The 23,007-nt window shown below is 42.1% G+C and overlaps 1 protein-coding gene across 5 annotated transcripts in view; it reads right to left on the bottom strand.

The window, feature by feature from the left end:
* LOC134341158 (CUB and sushi domain-containing protein 1-like) overlaps positions 1-23,007 on the bottom strand; it is a 2,430,601-nt gene that overhangs the window by 213,714 nt on the left and 2,193,880 nt on the right. For all 5 annotated transcript variants that reach the window (XM_063038952.1, XM_063038962.1, XM_063038968.1 and 2 more), the window contains 2 exons: positions 15,277-15,423; positions 3,088-3,276 (listed from right to left, as the gene is read on the bottom strand). In XM_063038952.1, coding sequence (XP_062895022.1) covers positions 3,088-3,276; positions 15,277-15,423 — 336 coding nt within the window. The remainder of the gene's footprint in view (positions 1-3,087; positions 3,277-15,276; positions 15,424-23,007) is intronic.

Here is a 23,007-nt window from a genome sequence, read left to right as displayed (position 1 = left end):
ACCTGGTCCATTTCCGACACCTCCCTCCCCTTTCTAGATCTTTCTGTCTCTGTCTCTGGAGACAGCTTATCCACTGATGTCTACTATAAGCCTACTGACTCTCACAGCTATCTAGACTATTCCTCTTCTCACCCTGTCTCTTGCAAAAACGCCATCCCCTTCTCACAATTCCTCCGTCTCCGCCGCATCTGCTCTCAGGATGAGGCTTTTCATTCTAGGACGAGGGAGATGTCTTCATTTTTTAAAGAAAGGGGCTTCCCTTCCTCCACTATCAACTCTGCTCTTAAACGCATCTCCCCCATTTCACGTACATCTGCTCTCACTCCATCCTCCCACCACCCCACTAGGAATAGGGTTCCCCTGGTCCTCACCTACCACCCCACCAGCCTCCGGGTCCAACATATTATTCTCCGTAACTTCCGCCACCTCCAACGGGATCCCACCACTAAGCACATCTTTCCCTCCCCCCCCCTCTGCATTCCACAGGGATCGCTCCCTACACAACTCCCTTGTCCATTCGTCCCCCCCATCCCTCCCCACTGATCTCCCTCCTGGCACTTATCCATGTAAGTGGAACAAGTGCTACACATGCCCTTACACTTCCTCCCTTACCACCATTCAGGGCCCCAAACAGTCCTTCCAGGTGAGGCATCACTTCACCTGTGAGTCGACTGGGGTGATATACTGCGTCTGGTGCTCCCGATGTGGCCTTTTATATATTGGTGAGACCCGATGCAGACTGGGAGACCGCTTTGCTGAACATCTACGCTCTGTCCGCCAGAGAAAGCAGGATCTCCCAGTGGCCACACATTTTAATTCCACATCCCATTCCCATTCTGACATGTCTATCCACGGCCTCCTCTACTGTAAAGATGAAGCCACACTCAGGTTGGAGGAACAACACCTTATATTCCGTCTGGGTAGCCTCCAACCAGATGGCATGAACATTGACTTCTCTAACTTCCGCTAAGGCCCCACCTCCCCCTCGTACCCCAGCTGTTACTCATTTTTATGCACACATTCTTTCTCTCACTCTCCTTTTTCTCCCTCTGTCCCTCTGAATATACCTCTTGCCCATCCTCTGGGTCACCCCCCCCTCCTTGTCTTTCTTCCCGGACCTCCTGTCCCATGATCCTCTCGTATCCCCTTTTGCCTATCACCTGTCCAGCTCTCGGCTCTATCCCTCCCCCTCCTGTCTTCTCCTATCATTTTGCATCTCCCCCTCCCCCTCCAGCTTTCAAATCCCTTACTCACTCTTCCTTCAGTTAGTCCTGACGAAGGGTCTCGGCCTGAAACGTCGACTGCGCCTCTTCCTATAGATGCTGCTTGGCCTGCTGCGTTCACCAGCAACTTTGATGTATGTTGCTTGAATTTCCAGCATCTGCAGAATTCCTGTTGTTTTTGTTTTAGATACCTGTCTACCACCTAGAGTGGGCATGTGCACCTTGTTCATGCTATTGGTGAGGTAGTCATTAAGAGATTTTATTAGCAGTGTAGTGGGGGAATGAGGTAAGCAGAAATATTTGGATATTTCCTTGTAACTATGTCCGTTTGATATAAAACCATAACAGAGAGGAACAGAATTTGGCCATCCAGTCCATCGAGTCTGTTCTGCTATTCCATCATGAATAATTTATCAAGTATCTCAACCCCATTTTCCTGCCTTCTGTCTGTAACCATAGCCACCCTCACTAATCAAGAACCTATCAAACTCCACTTAAAATATACACAATGACTTGGCCTCCATAACCATCAGTGACAATGAATTCCACAGATTCAGTACCCTCTGGCTAAAGATATTCCTCCTCATCTCTGCTGTAAACAGACTTTCTTCTATTTGGTGGTTGTGCCCTCTGGTCTTAGACTCCCCCAGTATAGGAAATATCCTCTCTACATCAACTCTATCTAGGCTTTTCAATATTCTGGAGGGTTCAATGAGATACCCCTTCATTCTTCGAAGGTCCAGTGAGTACAGGCCCAGCGTCATCAAATGTTCCCCATACATTAATCCTTTTCATTCACGGAATAATTTTTGTGAACCTCTTCTTGGCCTTATCCAATGTCAGTGCATATTTTCTTAGATAAGGGGCCCAAAACTGCTCACGGTACACAAAGTGCATTCTTGTCCTTCAGTTGTTTATGATAATTGCATGTAAACTTGGGGGTGTGGAATTAACATTCTATAGATATTCTATAGATACACAGTAGGAAGATAGGTTTTCATATGGACAAAATAAATAGTAAGTGCAGAAGTGGAATAGTGAGATCGTGTTTGTGGGTTCCAGGATTGTTCACAAATCTGATGGAGGAAGAAGCATTTTAGTATTTATTTACTTTGTTATTTAGAGATACGGCATGCTAACCAATGGGCCTGCAGACACCAATTAGATTCATTTGACCAAATAACATACTATCCCATTCATCTTTGGAAACTGGAGCACCCATTGGAAACTCATATGGTCACAGGGAAGAACGTACAAACTCCCTATAGACAATGGTGGGAATTGAACTCTGATCTTAGAGAGAGTGCTGTAATGGGATTATGCTAACGCAATGCTATCATGCTGCCTTCTTAATAATTCTAATTTATAAGCAAAACAAGACCAGAATCAGAATCAGGTTTAATATCAGTGGCACATGTTGTGAACTTAAACTTCCGCTGCCTTGCAGCGATACCAACTCATGAGGAAGGCTTCGGGAGTAAAGCTTGAGGAAAAATCCAGATCTGGAATCCCTAAGGCAACCTACAATTAATTCAACGCTGACCGGCAACTCAAACGACACTGCCAGTGCCAAATTGTATCGGTCTCTGCTGGACAGGGGGAGCCTGCTGCATGGAAGACAGCATGCACTCCACACTGCACTGCCTTGCCTCATGCACTGGCTTGTGTAATAACTATGGAGGCAGCTAGGATGCAAGATCCACAGTCAACCCACACCAACGGAGCGCCAACCACAACTAACTGCATTAGTCAATGGGATACAAATAAGAGGACTTGTCTCCTTGGCAATTGCAGAAATCCAGAGGGAAAACATCATTTCAACAGAACTATCTACCCATTAATTGTGGTCATTAATAATTCCTACCTTGGCAGAAGGGAACTGCAGTGTCCCAGCGATACGAGCCATTCGGAAACCGTCGACAGGTGGCGTTACTCCGACCAACCAACCGATATCCTGTTCTGCAGTAAAACTGTACCAGGCTTCTAGGTGTTCCAGATGTTTTATTCAGGATTCCACCGTTCAACGGGACACTGTCCAAGCTGCAGTAGGGAGCTGGAAGCACAAATAGAATGGATTTGCAGTTGAATTTCAGTATTCATTCCAAGGGTGTTAAGATGAACAGACAACAAGTATTTCTGGAATCCAAAACAACAGAAAAATTACATAGATTTTCAACTGTAACTTCAATCTTTTTCTTATTTTCTTTGTCTGACTGATATGATGATTTGAAAAACCTAATGGCTGGAGCATCTGTCTCGTGAGGTATTACATAATCTGCTTACACAAAGCCTACGGGAAGTGCAAGTATAACCAATGGAAATGGTGAGCAACGGTTGCATAATGTAATTACATCTCAGTATGTCAGAGGTCAATTCCGGCATCTTCTGTAAGAAGGTTGCGTGTCCTTCCTGTGAGGCAAGGATTTCATCCAGGTGCTGTTTTCCTGCCACTGTTCAAAGGTGCACTGGTTAGCGGGTTAGTTGGTCATTGTGAATTGTCCTATGATGAGATAGGGTTAAGTAGGTGGGCTGCTGAGTGACGCAGCTCATTGGGCCGGAAAGGCCTGCAACACTATATCTCTAAATTAAATTAAAGACTTCTGTGAGAGCCATAAGTTAATTCCATATCAAGGATCAAGGATGAATTTTATTTGTCATATACAGTTACATGTATTAGGAGTTCGCTGTGGTGTGTTGATGCAAAATCTAACTAAAACACAATTCAACAATTGCAAAAAATAAAGAATTATCTAAAAGCAAAGGTAGGAGTATGGGTATGGAATAAAATGTGCATAAATACATAAATACCAGCATCTATGTACAGTGTAAACAGCGTAATAAAAAGTGATTTACAGTTTTGACAATACAGTGCAGTGACAGGGCATAATAGATAGAGGAGGGTGGTTGTCCCCTAACTGGAATGGTTGATCCGATTAACTGTCTCGTGTAAGAAGCTTTTAAGATGGTGTGAGGTTTTTGTTTCATAACCCTACAACACTTTCCTGTAGAAAGCATTTGGATAAGACAGTTTACTGGGCAAATAGTGTACCCGCAATGATTTTTATTGCCTGCTTTGACATATACAAGCCCTGCAGTGATGGTAAACTGCCGCCCTGACACTTGTCTGTAGTCCTGACAGTTTGAGGTAGTTTTTTAGAAATCGTGAGAGGATGCCGCACTAATCTAGGCTGATGTGAGGATCCAGTGAGGTTAAGGACACAATTGGATGTAGAACAGCTGTGGCGGTGTTTGAATGCCAATACTTCCTATTAGAACACAGAACAGTACAGCACATTATAGGCCCATTGGCTCACGATGTTGTAGTGAATCTTTAAGATCAATCTAACCCTTCCCTCCCACATGGCCTTCCACTTTTCTATCATCCATGCACTGATCTAAGAGCCTCTTAAGTGTCCTTAGTGTATCTGCCTGAATTACCAACACTGGCAGAATGTACCACGCACCCACCACCCTCTGTGTAAAAAACCTCCCTCTGACTTCCTCCTCCCACCCACCTGTTTCACGGTAGAACAGAGAAATACAATAAAATCAATGAGAAACTAAACACAAAGAAGGACAAACAACTAATATGCAAAACCTTGCATTCTACCTTCAAGTTTGAACACTTAGATGATTTTTTAGAAGAAAGTGAGACAAATTTTGGCTTATTTATGCATTATTATCATTATTATTTAATGCTTCTGCAATGATGTTTTAATCACACTGCAGCAGCTGTTCCCTGGCCTTCTGCTATTTTTGTCTCTTTTTGTCATTCTCTGGGGCTGATTTCAATGCAAAATAGTCTTTCAGAGGCTTATTTTCAGTTGGACATAATGTATGTTAAAACTCAAAGGGGAAGCGAAGAGCCACATTAACTTTGTAAATAACTCATTGGTGGGTGGTCATTAATATCTAAACAAAAACGGTTCTCAACCATGTACAATGGTCCATAACATGAATATATTCTTCGATTGATATGTGCATGGGCTCACTGGAAGGTTAATCATGATAATAGTTCCCTGAGTTCCAGTGTACTGGTCAAAGCACATTATCACCAACAACCATACAGAGGCAATTAACCACAGATCACTGAATGCTCAATCTGTCAGGGTCAAAAGCATGAACAATAGGTGTTATGGATATGAAATATAAACAGGAAATGCAAGAATCATCTACACAAACATTACCATTTCAGTTTGATGAAAGATCAAAATTTCAAAGTTCATTGAACTTTTTATTAAGGTATGTACACTCTGTGACCGACCACCTTATTAGGTATCTCCTGTATCTAACAAAGCGGCTACTGAGTGTATGTTTGTGGTCTTCTGGTTCATCCACTTCAAGGTTTGACATAAGCATTCAGAGATGCACTTCTGCACACCACGGTTGTAGTGTCTAGAGACTGTTGTGTATGGAAATCCCAGAATATCAGTAGTTTCTCAGCTACTTAAACCTCTCCATTCAAAGTTCAAAAGACATTTATTATAAAAGTATGTATGTATTATATAGCCCTGAGATGTGTCTTCTCTAGACAGCCATGAAACAAAGAAAACCATAGAACCCATCAAAGAAAATCATCCAATCCCCTCCCCCATGTGCAATAATAAACAAATCGTGAAAACGGCAACAAGAACAGCAACTCCCCCATGCACAAAAAAACAAATTACATGAATAGCAACAAGACCATCAACCCCTCACATGCAAAAAAAAACAAATTGCGCAAATGGCAATAAAAGCATCAACTCTGCACTGCTCATTTCATTTCTACCTCCTACCAAGATCCACAAAACTGGCTGTCCAGGTAGGCCCAGTGTCTCTGCTCGCTGCTGCCCCACTGAACTCATGCCTGCATATCTTGACTCCATTCTAACCTCTCTTTACATCCACTGTATCTGGGCCTTTCAAAATTCGATAGATTTCAATGAGACCCCACCCTTATTCTTCAAACCCCAGCAGGTACAGCACCACCCGCGGACCCCCCCCTCCCATGCAATACATCAAGCACTCCTCTTATGTTAACCCTTTCATTCCTGAAATCATCGTATGGACCCTCTCCAATGCCAGCACAGCATTTCTTAGATAAGGGGACTAAAAATATTCACAGTACTCCAAGTGCAATCTGACCAATGCCTTATAAAGCCTTAGCATTGCATCCGTGCTTTTGTCTTCTAGTCCTCTGGAAATGAATGTTAACATTGCATTTGCCATCCTTACCACTGACTCAACCTGCAGGTTAGCCTTTATGGAAACCTACATGAGGACTTCCAAGTTCCTTTGCACCCTAAATTTTGAATTATCTCCACATTTAGAAAATAGTCTATGCCTTTATTTTTTCTGTCAAGGTGCATGAACATGCACTTCTCTCCACTAAATTCCATCTTCCACTTCTTTGTCCATTCTTCCCATTTATCTAAGTCCTTCTGAAGGCACCCTGCCTCTTCATCCCTCTGCCTATCTTTGTATCATCCATAAACTTGGCCTCAAATCCTTTAATTCCTTCATCCAAATCATTGACATATAATGTGAAGAGAAACCGTTCAAACACTGGCCACTGAGGCATACTACTAGTCACTGACAGTCAACCTAGAAAAGTGCCTCACTATTCTTACTCTTTGCCTCCAAACAGTCAGCCCATCTTCAATCCATGCTTGTACCTTGCTGTGATAGCAGGAGCTCTTATCTTGTTAAGCAGCCTCATGTCTGGCAACTTGTAAAAGGCCTTGTGAAAATCCAAATAAACAATATCACTGACTCACATTTGTATATCTTGCCTGTTATTTCCCCAAAGAATTCCAACAGATTTGTCAGGCAATTTCCCCCTTCAGGAAACCATGCTGACTTTGGCCTAATTGTTCATGTGATTCCTAGTATCCCAAAAACTCATCCTTAATAATAGACTCCAACATCTTTCCAAACACTGAAGTCAGGTAACTGGCCTATAATTCCCTTTTCTCTGCTTCCATCACTTCTTAAAGCATGGAGTGATATTTGCAATTTTCTAGTCCTCTGGAACCATTCCAGAATCTAGTGATTCTTGGAAGATTATTTCTAATGCCTCTGTTATCTCTTTCAGAACCCTCTGATGTAATCCGTCTGGTCCAGGTGACTTACCTACCTTCAGCCTTTTCAGCTTCCCTAGCATCTTTTCCCAAATAGCAACAACACTCACTTCTGTTGCCTGGTACTCTCACACTGATGTGAAGTACTTACTAAGTTCGTCTGCCATTTTTTTGACGTCCCCCAATTACTACCTCTTCAGTATTATTTCCAGTAATATCCATTCCTGTTCCTCTTTTACTCTTTATATATCTGAAAAACTGTTTACATCCTTTTTAATATTATTAGCTAACTTACCTTCATATTCCATCTTTTCTCTCTTTATGAATTTTTAGTTTACTTCTGCTGTGTTTTAAAAGGTTCCCAATCTTCCCATTTCTGACTAGTTTTTGCTCTATTATATGCCCTGTCTTTGACTTCCCCTATCACTCATGGTTGCCTCATCCTCTCCTTAGAATACTTCTTCATCTTTGAGATGTATCTGTCCTGCACCTTCCAAATTGCTCCCAGAATTTCCAGCCATCGTTGCTAGTGTCCCCTTCCAATCAACTTTAGCCAGCTCCTCTCTCATGCCTCTGTATTTCCCTTTACTGATACGTCTGATTTTAGCTTTTCCTTCTCAAACTGCAGGGTGAATTCTATGATATATATGATCACTGACTCCCTAACCAAATCTGGGTCATGACCTAACACCCAAACCAGAATTGCTGTTCCTCTAGTGGGATCAACCACAAGTTGCTTTAAAAAGTCATCTTGTAGGCATTCTACAAATTTCCTACCCTGGATCCCACACCAACGTGTTTTTCCTAATCTACCTGCATATTGAAATCCCCCATGATTATGGTAGCTTTGCCCTTTTTACATGCCTTTTCAATATCCTAATACATTTTATAGCCCACATCTAGGCTACTGTGCAGAGGTCTGTATGTAACTCCTATCGGGGATATTGCCCTTACAGTTTTTTAACTCTATCCACAAGGATTTTCTTCCTATATGATGTCACTTCTTTCTAAGGATTTAATGTCATTTTTTAACCAGTAGAACCCCCTCTGCCTACCTGCCTGCCCTACTGATAAAATATGGACTATCTCCAATGACAATACATCCTTTCTGAGATATGGGACCCAAAATTACTGACAATACTTTGTGCGGCATGACTAGTGTCTTATAAAGGCTAAGCATTATCTACTTGTTTTTATATTCTATTCCCTTTGAAATAAATGCCAACATTGCATTTACCTTCTTTACTACAGACTCAGTCTGTGCATTAACCTTCTGGGAGTCCTGCACGAGGACTCTTAAGTCCCTCTGCACCTCTGATGTTTGAACTTTCTCCCCATTTGGATAATAGTCTGCACTGTTGTTCCTTTTACCAAAATGCATCATACATTTCCCAACACCACAACCCATCTGCCAATTTTTTGCCCATTCTTCCAATGTGTCCTGCTGCAATCGCCTTGCTTCCTCAGCACTACCTACACCTTCACCTATCTTTGTACCATCCACAAACTTTGCCACAAAGCCATCAATTCCATTATTCAAGTCGTTGACGAATAATGTCGAGGGCAGCAGTCCCAATAGCGACCCCTGAGGAATCAGAAAAGACCCCTTTTATTCCTAGTCACTGCCTCCTGCCTGTCAGCCATTCCACTATCCATACCAGGATCTTTCCTATAACGCCACAGGATTTTATCTTGTTAAGCAGACTCATGTGTGGTACCTTATCAAATATCTTCTGAAAATCCAAGTAAATATCATCCACTGCCTCTCTTTTGTCCACCCTGCTAGTTACTTCCTTAAAGAACTAACAGATTTGTCAGGCAAGATGTCCCTTAACAGAAATCATACTGACTTGGATTTATTTTATCATTAGTCTCCAAGTACCCTGAAATCTCACACTGAACAATGGACTCCAACACTTTCCTAACCACCATGGTTAGGCTAATTGGCCTATAATTTCCTTTCCTTTGCCTTCCTCCTTTCTGAAATAGTACAGTGATATCTGCAATTTTTCAGTCCTCCAGGACCATGTCAGAATCAAATGCTTCTTGAAGGACCATGACCAAGGCATCCATTATTTCTTCAGCAACCTCTCTCAGGACTCTGGGATGTAGTCCATCTGCTCTAGGTGTCTTATCGACATGAAGACCTTTCAATTTGTCTAATACTTTTTCCTTTGTAGTAGCAATGGCACTCATGGACCTCTGGTACACTGCTAGTGTCTTCCACAGTGAAGACAGATGCAAAGTACCCATTATGTTCATCTGTCGTTTCTTTGTCCCCCATTATTACCTAACCAGCATCATCTTCCAGTGGTCTAATATCAATTCTCACCTCCCTTTTACTCTTTGTATAATTGAAAAAACTTTTAGTATCCTGCTTTATATTATTGGCTAGTTTGCCCTCATATTTCACTTTTTCCCTTCTTACAGCTTTCTTAGTTGCCTTCTGTTGGATTTTAAAAGCTTCCCGATCATCCAACTTCCCACTCACTTTTGCTACATTACATGACCTTCCCTTGGTTTTTATGCAGTGCTTAATTTCCCTTGTCAGTCACGGTTGCCTACTCCTGCCATTTGAGAACTTTCTCTTCTGTGGGACATCTCTATCGTGTGCCTTGTGAACTATTCCCAGAAACTTCAGCCACCTCTGTTCTGCAGTCAACCCCACCAGTGTTCTCCTCCAATCCATCTGGGCAAGCTCCTCTCTCATGTTTGTGTAATTCAGTTTATTCCATTGTAATATTGATACATGTGACTTATGCTACCACCTCTTAAAATTGCAGTATGAATTCCTAAAAGTTCCTTTACGTTAACCTTCCTAATAAGATCTGGGTTATTACACAACACCTAATCTAAAATAGCCTTCTCCCAAGTTGTCTCAAGTACGAGCTGCTCTAAAAAGCCATCTCATAGGCATTCAACAAATTCCCTCTTTTGCAATCCGACACCAACCTGATTTTCTCAATCCCCTTGCATATTGAAGTTTCCCATTACAATTGTGTCATGACCCTTATTACATGCCTTTTCCAGCTCCCTTTGCAATCTCAGCCCCACATCTTGCAACTATTCGGAGGCCTATCTATGATTTCCATAATGTTTTTTTTATAACTATTGTATTTTCTTAACTCCATCCACAAAGATTTAACATTCTCTGACTCTTTATCACCTCTTTCTGAAGAAGTAATTCCATCTCTTACCAACAGAGTCACACCACCGACTATGCCTTCCTGCCTGTCCTTTCATGCAAAGTATATTCTTTGATGTTAAGCTTCCAACTATGGCCTTCTTTCATCCAGGACTCAATGTCATATCGACCAATTTCCAATTGTGCCACAAGTTTGTCTGCCTTATTCCGAGTGCTACATGCATTTAAATAGAGCATCTTCAGACCTGCATTCTTCACCCTTTTGAATTCTGCCTCTGTGGTGCAACTTAACTCTTTGTTCTGTCTGCATTTGTACCCAATCATTGTCCTTCCTTGCATTCATATTACACCGATCTTCTACTTGTGAACCTGCTGGCTCATCTTCAGCTCTATCATACTGGTCCCCATACCTCTGCCATATTAGTTTAAGCTGCTCCCAACAAATCTTAGTAAACCTGCCCACAAGGATATTGGTCCTGCTAAAGAGTCTGTCCGAAACGTCTACCTTACACTTTTCCATAGATGCTCCCTAACCTGCTGAGTTCTCTAGCATTTTGTGTGTCTTGCTTGAATTTCCAGCATCTGCAGATTTTCTCTTGTTCATGGCAGTATCCTTGGACCAACATGCCAGACTGGGAATGAAAAATTTAATTGAAATGGGTACTCACCAAAAAAATTTTTACCTGTTGTGGTGGATGGAGAAAAACCTAAATGTTCTCTGAGTATACAGACTATCATTTTGTTGTAGACTAGTTTAAAAATTACAGCACACAGCTTCACTGCTGGTATCAATTGTTGGAACTTTACTCCAGGATAAGGTTTAAACAAAATGAAAATCCTACCAAAACAATCAATGTCGAGTTCACTGTCAAGTGCACTGTATGCACAGGTGTAATGAAAAATTTCCTTGCAGCAGTGTCACAGGCACGTAGAATCAGATAATTACATTTAAAAGATACATACACATTACATTAAAATACGTAATGTATATTTTTAACAAGAAGACACAAGATGAGGTGTTAAGTGCTCTGTCAGGCACAATGACAAGTAGAAATGACACAAACTGATCCCTTCCTGAGTGGAGACAATGTTCAGCTGAGCAGTTTTCTTTTTCTGTCCCTGCAAACTAACTTTTCAGCTTGTACATATCATTTTATCATAGAAACTAAATACAAGTCATTAAAAAGTTGTGAACCAAGGTGATGGTCAACACCAGAAACCATTATGAACAGGTGAACAATTCTGATATAATCAACTCAAATTTTAGTACAAGGAGATACAAACTGATGTTGAGTGAAAAGGTGTAAATCGTTGCAAAGTTATTATAGAAAGTTATAAACCTTGAAAAGAGTTGTATCACATTACCAAGTAAATGTAGTTAGCCATTGTGACAGGACTAAAACGTTGTCCTAGAAATTCAATTGAGCATGAAAATACATGTTAAATGATTCTATACCAATTGTAATCCCATTAGGCCAAGATTACTCTGCAAAACTCATGCAAAACTTCAAGTTGATCCAATTGTCTAGTTTTCCCCATCAGTTCTCATTTATCAAGAGCAATTTCTGAAGTTAACTTGCATTATTTCACATCAAGCCTATAACTTTTGAAGAAGGTGACTTCAAGCATGACCACGTTAAATCATTGGGTGTTAGAATATCAGGTGATCAGTCTTCAGCTCAGCACATAGATGCAATCACAAGGAAGGAGTGCTGGTGTAAGAGGTAAAAGAGGTTTGGCTTGGCACTGAACACTGACAAACGTCTACAGATTTACTGTTGGAAGTAAACTGATGGGTTGCATTATTGTTTGATACAGCAACTTGAATGCACTGAAACAGAAGAAGCTCCAGAGAGTAGAGGACTCAGTCCTATATGTCATGGGTATATTCCTCCCAATGCTCAAAAGTTTTGATAAGAAGCTCTGTCTCACAGATGAAATATCTAACGTTAAAGATCCCACCATTCAGGCCATGTCATCCTTTCAATGAGAGGTCATTTGTTGGTGAGGCTGAAGGAGGTTTAAAAAGAGCTTGGGACTTTTGGAACTTTCAGCTGGCTGCAATCATTGTGAGAGGTCATTTGCTGGTGAGGAAGTGCAAAGTTTAAAAAGAGAGTAGGGCCTTTCGGAACATTTCAGCATGATGCAATCATCATGATCTTTTAGGCCCTCAGCAGGAGCAAGTTGTAAGCTAAGCCATCATTGTTGGATTGGACCGGTATTTGAGTGGGCCAGTATTGGAGTGGTGAAGGTTTGGCTCAACATTATTGCACAAGAACAGGCACAGGCTAAAACTTAAGCTTGAAAAGTTAGAGACCATAAGACATAGGAGTAGGATAAGACCATTTGGCCTATTGAGTCTGCTCCACCATTCAATTATGCCTGATCCTTTCTTTTCCCTCAACCCCACTCCCCAGCATTCTCCCCATTACCTTTGATAACATGTACAATCAGGAACCTATCAAGCTCTGCCTTAAATATACCCAACAACCTGGCCTCCACAGCGGCCTGCGATAAGAAATTCCACAAATTCACTACCATTCGGCTAAAGAAAGTTCTCTGCATCAGTATTTTGAATCGACACCTTCTATCCAGAGGTTGTGCCCTCTTGTTCTCAACTGCCCACCATGGGGAACATCCTCTCCACATCTACTCTGTCTAGGCAATTCAACATTTGATAGGTTTCAATGAGATCCCCTCTTATCCTTCTAAATTCCAGTGAGTACAGACCCAAAGCTATCGGATGTTTCTGCTATGATAACCCTTTCAACCCGGAATCATCCTTGTGAACCTCCTCTGGACCCTGTCCAATGCCAGCACATCTTTTTCTCAGATAAGGAGTACAGACTTGTTCACAATATTCAAATTGAGGCCTCACCAGTGCCTTATAAAGTCTCAGCATCACATCCCTGCTCTTGTATTCTAGACTTCTTGAAATGACTGCTAACATTGCATTTGCCTTCCTCACCACTGATTCTACCTGCAAGTTAACCTTCAGAGTGTTCTGCACAAGGACTCCCAAGTCCTTCTGCATCTCAGATTTCTGGATTGTAGGTCTCCTTTTTTGCAGCTTTCACGGGGGACAAGGCAAGGCTGTCCATTAAGTCCTTTGATGTTTAATTTAATATTAGAACCCCTTGCTATTGCTCTTCGTGAGGCTAAAAATATCCATGGGATCTTTGTGAATGAGACCATGCATAAGGTCTCTCTCTATGCTGATGATTTCTTGGTTTATATATCTAACCCTGACGAATCCATTCCCGACCTGCTAAAATTATTTAATGAATTCGGAGGTTTTTCAGGATATAAAATAAATTTTAGTAAAAGTGAATTGTTTCCTTTAAATGATTCTGTCTCTATATATGATAATACTCCTTTTAAAGTTTCAGACTCTTTTAGATATTTAGGTATTATAATTTCTGTGTGATTAAGATTGTGCTCATTGCTTCAAGAACTGAATAGGTGAAGCAAATAGGTCATTCACCCCGATGAAGACCATAAAACCCTAAGACATTGGAGCGGAATTAAGCTACTCTGCTCATCGAGTCTGCTCTGCCATTCCACCATGGTTGAGTTATTATCCCTCTCAACCCTATTCTCCTGCCTTCTCTCTGTAATCTTTGGTACCCTTACTGATCAAGAACCTATTGACCTCAGCTTCAAATATACTCAATGCCTTGGCCTCCACAGTGATCTGTGGCAATAAATTCCACAGATTCAGGACCCTCTGATTGAAAAAATTTCTCCTCCCCTCTGTCCTAAATGGACATCTTTCTGTTCTGAGGCTGTACCCACTGAGTCTTCGACTCACCCACGACAGGAAATATCCTCTCCACGTCCACTCTTTCTGGGCTTTTCACTTTTCAGTCGGTTTCAATGAGATCGTTCCTCCCCCTCCCCCACTATGAGCTAGCGTTGTGTGCTCATCTTGGAAGGGAAGCAAGCAGTCTTACTGCCTGGTGGTATTTGGAAGCTGCTTTTATTAATTCAGCTCAGGTATCACACCACATTTGCACAAAGGTCAGTCAAGCCTTTTTTTGTATCTGAATCTCTCAATAAACTCTTCACACATTTCCCCTGTGATCTTTACAAATAGAGGGGAGTCATAGGTAAGGCTGTGGAATGGATTTAATTAAGATGTGTAGCCTTCTCAGAAAAATAAAGGCCCTTGAAAAGAAAATCTCTAATAACCTCTGAGGAAGTCAGATGAAATTTCCATGAGGCAAGGTGCTCTGAAACCATTGCTATGTTAGCCTGATTAGATGTAGGCAGTGTCAGCACTTAGTGTAGAAAGTGATCAGTAACAGTCCGCACCCCTTGCTAGCATAACTGCAGCTGTTGATCCTGATATTATTTCTCTTATGTTGTCTCTGACTTAATATCAAAGGATTTTCGATACAAGTAGGACAATTATATACTGTTGGGTCAAGACAAAATTGAGGGTGGGAAATACAAAAGTTTCCTTTTTGTTGGCCTTCATTAGTCAAGGAATTGAGCTCAAGAGCTGCATTGTAATGTCGTGGCTCTATAAAACCCTGGCGATACCACACACTCGGAATACTGCTTTCAGTTCTGGTTCCCTCATTTGTAAGAAGGATGTAGAAGCTTTACTGAGGGTGTCGAGATTTACCAGGATGCTGCCTAGATTAGGTAGCATGTCTTCTGAAGAAAAATTTATTTTCTCTTTGGAGTGAAGGAGGGTGACTTGATAGATGTGTACAATATGGTAAGAGCAATATATTGAGTGGACAGCCAGAGACTTTTTTCCGAGCATGGAAATTGCTAATGCCAGCGGCAAATTTTAAAATGATTACTATTAAGAGACTGAAATAAAACTACAAGTCAGTACCTGAATATCGGATCTTGAACCCTCTTTTGTTCGTTGCATGATCAGTCGACCAGCGCAAATGCACTTGTCTTCCTGTGCTGGTTAAGTTCATCTGCCCCGTGTGATTCCCACTAAGAACGATCAATAGTCGACTTTGACCCGTGGGTCCTGTTGGAGACGATACAACAATAAATGAGTTGTTTGCTGATGTTTTGTAGCACAGAAGCTATAATGAGTCAGAAAATAACACCAATTACAGATTCAAAACCCTATTCAACACAATTTTTTGATGAATAAAATCTTTGCCCTTTTAACAACTGTACAACATATCACTTGCAGTACATTTATTTTAACTTCTATTAAAAGGGGAGTCTGAAAAATATAAATAGTATTATAGCAGAGTCTTTATCACAAGGTCCACAGGGTGTGATCTGGGTAATCATTTGGTTGAAAATCTTTTAAAAAAATTACACCATAAGACCCGAATTCAGTCCATCCAGTCTCCTCCATTTCATCATGGCTGATTAATAATCCTGCCTTCTTCCCATATCCTTTGACACCCTGACTAATCAAGAACCTATCAATCTCTGCTTTAAATATACTCAATGACTTGGGCTCCAAAGTTGTCTGTGCCAAGAAATTGCACAGATCCACCATCCTCTAGATAAAGAAATTCTCTTCATTTCTATTCTAAATGAACACACCTCTATTCTGAGGTTGTGCCCACTGGTCGTAAACTCACGCACTATAGGAAACATCCTCCTCACACCCACTCTATCTAGGCCTTTCAATATTTGATAGGTTTCAATGAGATCCCCCTCATTCTTCTAAATTCCAGCGAGTACCAGCCCAGAGCAATGAAACGCTCCTCATATTGACCCTGGAGTCTGCAGATGCTGGAATCCAGAGCAACACACAAAGCACTGGAGGAGCACAGTGGGTCAGGCAGCATCTGTGGAAGGAAGTGGACAGTTGGCAATTTAGGTTAAAACCAGCTGCAGATGAAAGGTCTTGATCTGGGCCATTGATTGCTCATTTCATCCATCACAACACTCGCAAACTAGGCCATCTCTCTTCTCACTTTTGCCATTGGGAAGGAAGTACAGGAGCCTTAGGTCTCACACCACCAGATTCCGGAACTGTTGTTAATTTCCCTTCAACCATTTGGGTCCTGAACTAATGTGGATAACTTCAGTCACCTCAACACATCAATAATCTAAGAACTCTCTTTCAAGGACTCTGCAACTCATATACTCAGTATTATTTGTTAATTATTAGTATCATTTATGATTTTGTATTTGACAGTTTGTCTTCTTTTGCACATTGGCTATTTGTCAGTCCTTGCATGCAGTTTTTCAGTGATTCTATTGTATTCTTCGTTCTACTGTGAATACTTGCAAAAAATAAAGAATCTTGAGTTGTATATGGTGACATATACATATTTTGATAATAAAGAAATATTGTCCGACACAAACATAAAATCATTTGGGTTTGTTACATTTTGACAATCGAAGAGAAATTCCACAGATTCAAACACAAGGAAATACAGTCTCTGGGTTTTGTGACCATCAGTACAGAGGGGTGAATGCAGCTCGATTTCCTTCCCTCAGTTCTGTCACTTCATTTTGTAGTAGGGTTGTTGAGAAGAATGGAGTTTAGAAGAATGAGATGGGGATCGCACTGAAACCTACAGAAGATGGAAAGGCCTGGATAAACTGGTCTTGCAGAGGATGTTTCTTATACAGAAGAAGTTTAGGACAGCCTTCAGAAAAGAATGACACCCCTGTAGAACAGAAATGAGGAAGAATTTCTTTAGACAGAGGGTGTTGCATCTATGGAATTCATTGTCACAAATGGCTGTGGAGGCCAATTGATTGGGTATATTTAAATTAGAGAATGACAGGTTCTCAATGGAAAGGGCATCAGTGGTTATAGGAAGAAGACAGGAGAATGGGATTGAGAGGGAAAATAAATCAGGCATGATGGAATGGCAAAGCAGACTCGATGGGCTGATTACTGTAATTGCGATCCTATGTCTTATGGTGTGAATCTCATTGAATCCATAAGCATCAAGTTAATAACGCTTTACACTGATCTGGCATTGGATGAAATCTTATATTACACTGAGGTTAAGAAACATAGAAAATAGGTGCAGGAGTAGGCCATTTGGCCATTCGAGCCTGCACCGCCATTCAGTATGATCATGGCTGATCATCCAACTCAGAACCCTGTACCTGCCTTCTCTCCATACCACCTGATCCCTTTAGCCACAAGGGCCATATCTAACTCCCTCTTAAATATAGCCAATGAACTGGCCTCAACTGTTTCCTGTGGCAGAGAATTCCACAGATTCACCACTCTCTGTGTGAAGAAGTTTTTCCTAATCTCGGTCCTAAAAGGCTTCCCCTTTATCCTGAAACTGTGACCCCTCGTTCTGGATTTCCCCAACATCGGGAACAATCTTCCTGCATCTAGCCTGCCCTTTAGTATTTTATACGTTTCAATAAGATCCGCCCTCAGTCTTCGAAATTGGAGCGAGCATAAGCCTAGTCGATCCAGTCTTTCATCATATGGAAGTCCTGCCATCCCAGGAATCAATCTGGTGAACCTTCTTTGTACTCCCTCTATGGCAAGAATGTCTTTCCTCAGATTAGGGGACCAAAACTGCACACAATACTCCAGGTGTGGTCTCACCAAGGCCTTGTACAACTGTAGTAGTACCTCCCTGCTCCTGTACTCGAATCCTCTTGACGATACGAAGATAGGTGGAGGGGCCGGTAGTGCTGAGGAAACGGAGAGTCTGCAGAGAGACTTGGATAGATTGGAAGAATGGGCAGAGAAGTGGCAAATGAAGTACAATGTTGGAAAGTGTATGGTTATGCACTTTGGCAGAAAAAATGAACGGGCAGACTATTATTTAAATGGGGAAAGAATTCAAAGTTCTGAGATGCAACGGGACTTGGGAGTCCTCGCACAGGATTCCCTTAAAGTTAACCTCCAGGTTGAGTCGGTAGTGAAGAAGGCGAATGCAATGTTGGCATTCATTTCTAGAGGAATAGAGTATAGGAGCAGGGATGTGATGTTGAGGCTCTATAAGGCACTGGTGAGACCTCACTTGGAGTACTGTGGGCAGTTTTGGTCTCCTTATTTAAGAAAGGATGTGCTGACGTTGGAGAGGGTACAGAGAAGATTCACTAGAATGATTCTGGGAATGAGAGGGTTAACATATGAGGAACATTTGTCCGCTCTTGGACTGTATTCCTTGGAGTTTAGAAGAATGAGGGGAGACCTCATAGAAACATTTCGAATGTTAAAAGGCATGGACAGAGTGGATGTGGCAAAGTTGTTCCCCATGATGGGGGGAGTCTAGTACGAGAGGGCATGACTTCAGGATTGAAGGGTGCCCTTTCAGAACAGAAATGCGAAAAAATTTTTTTAGTCAGAGGGTGGTGAATCTATGGAATTTGTTGCCACAGGCGGGGCGGTTAGAGTTGCCAACGTACAAGAGTAGCAGCCAAATCCGTTGTGTTTACCCCGAGTAAGACTACAATGACCATGAAGCCTTGCGCGGGCACAAGTGCGCATGCGTAACTTGCGCATGTGTGTATGTGCCAATTTTATAAAAATCGTTTATGCCGATTCTGTTGGGGGGGAGGGTGTTAATCACGACCGGAATATAGGTGATAAGTGGCTAATACACTCAACTTTGTATCTAACGAATTTAATATTAAGCACACAGCGCATATTTTCCTTGCATGAATATAGCGATAAGACAATTATCAGGGGAGGACAGGGGAGCTTGAAGTAAGTGTTGAACGAACTTCCAGTAGAAGTGGCAGAAGAAGGTTCGATATTATCATTTAAAGTTAAAGTAGATAGGTATATGGACAGGAAAGGAATGGAGGGTTATGGGCTGAGTGCAGGTCGGTAGGACAAGGTGAGAGTAGCATTTGGCATGGACTAAAAGGGCAGAGATGGCCTGTTTCCATGCCGTAATTGCTATATGGTTATATAAGTCACTTATAATAGCATCATAACATTTTAAGTAACGTTTGGATATTAAACACACAGCGCATATTTTCCTCGTATGAACATATAAAATCATAGCAATGCACCAATATCGCTAAATCAGTGGGAGCCCTGGGCTGAGTACTTGTTTTCCTTCAACAACACGGTCCTATCGAAGGATGATGGGAGACAGCGATACTCGAAGGGGGTTCTTTATGTCCAGTCTATTCCACAATTTAGTTTTCGTTGCACTCATTGCAGAGATATGTTGAATATGGAAGCAACATTTTCAGTGCTTTCCTGACTATATCAGGATATTTAGCCTTGACTTTGATCCAGAATGCTGGCAGAGATGTTATGTCAAACATACTTTTCAGCCCGTCGTCATTTGCAAGCTCGAGGAGTTGATCTCCTTCCTGCGCTGACATGAATGACACGCGGGTAATGACCTCGCATGCGTTCAAGCTCAACAGTGGGCGTGACATGGAATGTGGAAAGGTGCAGCTGACTCCTGTCGCCAAATCATATCGTTTCCTCGCAGCCCGGTAGCACATGCCTTGCGGCCCAGTACCGGTCCGCGGCCCGGTGATTGGGGACCGCTGTTGTAAACAACTGGGGTCCCAGCACTGAGCCTTGCTGTACCCCACTAGTCACTGCCTGCCATTCTGAAAAGGTCCTGTTTATTCCCACTCTTTGCTTCCTGTCTGCCAATCAATTCTCTATCCACATCAATACCATACCCCCAATACTGTGTGCTTTAAGTTTGCACACTAATCTCCTGTGTGGGACCTTGTAAAAAGCCTTTTGAAAATCCAAATATACCACATCCCCTGGTTCTCCCCTATCCAGTCTACTAGTTACATCCTCAAAAAATTCTATGAGATTCATCAGACATGATTTTCCTTTCACAAATCCATGCTGACTTTGTCCAATGATTTCACCGCTTTCCAAATGTGCTGTTATCACATCTTTGATAACTGACTCCAGCATTTTCCCCACCACCGATGTTAGGCTAACCTGTCTATAGTTCCCCGGTTTCTCTGTTCTTCCTTTTTTAAAAAGCGGGGTTACATTAGCCACCCTCCAATCCTCAGGAACTAGTCCAGAATCTAAAGAGTTTTGAAAAATTATCACTAATGCATCCACTATTTCTTGGGCTACTTCCTTAAGCACTCTGGGATGCAGACCATCTGGCCCTAGGGATTTATCTGCCTTTAATCACTTCAATTTATCTAACACCACTTCCCTAATAACATGCATTTTGCTCAGTTCCTCCATCTCACTAGACCCTCGGTCCCCTACTATTTCCAGAAGATTATTTATGTCCTCTTTAGTGAAGGCAGAACCAAAGTAGTTATTCAATTGGTCTGCCATGTCCTTGCTCCCCATGATCAATTCACCTATTTCTGACTGTAAGGAACCTACATTTGTCTTAACCAATCTTTTTCTTTTCACATATCTATAAAAGCTTTTACAGTCAGTTTTTATGTTCCCTGCCACTTTTCTCTCATAATCTTTTTTCCCCTTCCTAATTAGGCCGTTTGTCCTCCCCTGCTGGACTCTGAATTTCTCCCAGTCCTCAGGTGTGCTGCTTTTTCTGGCTAATTTGTATGTTTCTTCTTTGGAATTGATACTATCCCGAATTTCCCTTGTCAGCCACGGGTGCACTACCTTTCCTGATTTCTTCTTTTGCCAAACTGTGATGAATAATTGTTGGTGTTCATCCATGCGATCTTTAAATGCTTGCCATTGTATATCCACTCTGAACCCTTTAAGCATCACTTGCCAGTCTACCTTAGTTAATTCACATCTCATACCTTCAAAGTTACCCTTCTTTAAGTTCAGAACCTTTGTTTCTGAATTAACTATGTCACTCTCCATCTTAATGAAGAATTCCACCATATTATGGTCACTCTTACCCAAGGGGCCTCTCACGACAAGATTGCTTAATTCACCCTTCCTCATTGCTCAATGCCCAGTCCAGAATGGCCTGCTCTCTCGTTGGTTCCTCGACATGTTGGTTCAGAAAACCATCCTCTATACATTCCAAGAAATCCTCTTCCTCAGCACCCTTACCAATTTGGTTCACCCAGTCTATATGTAGATTGAAGTCACCCATTATAACTGCTGTTTCTTTATTGCATGCATTTCTAATTTCCTGTTTAATGCCACCTCCAACCTCACTACTACTGTTAGGTGGCCTGTACACAACTCCCACCAGCGTTTTCTGCCCCTTAGTGTTATGGAGCTCTACCCATATCGATTCCACATCCTCCCGGCTAATGTCCTTCCTTTCTATTGCGTTAATCTCCTCTCTAACCAGCAATGCTACCCCACCTCCTTTTCTTTCATGTCTATCCCTCCTGAATATTGAATATCCCTGAATGTTGAGCTCCCATCCTTGGTCACCCTGGAGCCATGTCTCTGTGATCCCAACTATATCATATTCATTAATAATATGATATAGTTGGGATCATAGATAGATAAGTTTTATTTGTTATCTGTACATCAAAAGATGCAGTGCACTGTTGTTTGTGGCATACTAGGGCAACCCGTGATAATCACCACACTTCCAGCAGCAAAAATGCTTGCCCGCCACTTGACAGTAAGTGGGAGGAAACTGGAGCACTACAAGGAAAACTGCTCGGTCACAGAGAGAGCATACAAACTTCTTACAGGAAATGGTAGGATTTGAAGCCCAGATCGCTGATCACTGCCACTGGAAAACGATTGTGCTAAGTGTTATACTGCTGTGCTGCAGGGGCAATACCAGGGCTTTTTGTTTGCCTTGGTTTAGTGAGCACCGGTTGTCATAGAAAACATATAATATGCTGGAGGAATTTTGCAAGTCAGGCAGCATCTATAGTTGAGAAATAAACAGTCAATGTTTCGGGCTGAGATGCTTCAGCAGATGTCAGACAAACTACAAGGAAAGAAGTCACATGGTGTTGCCGGTCAATGTCAACCACAGCTGGGTCTCAGGACAAGTAAGACATTCTTCCAGTAATTTTTATCTCCCTCTCCCTTCCCTCTTTCTCATTTCCCCAACTCTGGCCCCCTCTGACATTTTGTCTTCACCTGCCTATCACTTCCCCCTGTACCCCTCCTCCTTCCCTTTCTCCCATGGTAACTTCTCTGCTCCTAGCAGGTTCCATCTTCTGCAGCTCTTTACCTTTTCCACTGATCACCTTCCAGCTTTCTACTTTATCTCCCCTCCCCCACTCAACCACCTTCCCCATGCCCTAGACTCAGCTATCACCTGCAAGCTTGTTCTCCTGTTCCTATCCCCGCCTTCTCTTTCTAAAATCCCCCTCCTTCCTTTCCAGTCCTGAAGAAGGGGCTCAGCCTGAAATGTCGACAGCTTATTCTCCCCCATAGATGCTGCCTGCCCTGCTGAATTCCTCTGGTATTTTATGTGTGGCCTTCCAGAAGACTGGGATGGTGAGCTGGAAATGGGGGTGCATCTGAGAGGGTGGCAGAGCATGGGATGGGAGAGATGAAGGCCACTCCTCCACATCTGAGCCAATTTCTTTAACTAAATCCACCTGAGGGCCCACATTGTGTGCAAATCGACTTTGCAGTGGAGGCATCCAAAGGAGGTCTGTCCTGTATGATCATGCAAATGACATAATTCCTGTTCCTAGTCAATAAGGGTAGCACAATAGTGTAGTATTAGTATAAGCTTTACAGTGCCATGTTTAATTCCTGCCACTGTCTGTAAGGAATTTGTACATTCTCTCCATT

Source organism: Mobula hypostoma, chromosome 2 (assembly GCF_963921235.1).
Source record: "Mobula hypostoma chromosome 2, sMobHyp1.1, whole genome shotgun sequence".
Lineage (NCBI taxonomy): Eukaryota > Metazoa > Chordata > Chondrichthyes > Myliobatiformes > Myliobatidae > Mobula > Mobula hypostoma.
The sequence above is the reverse complement of the archived record's forward strand: the minus strand, read 5'-3'. Positions and strand labels throughout refer to the sequence as shown.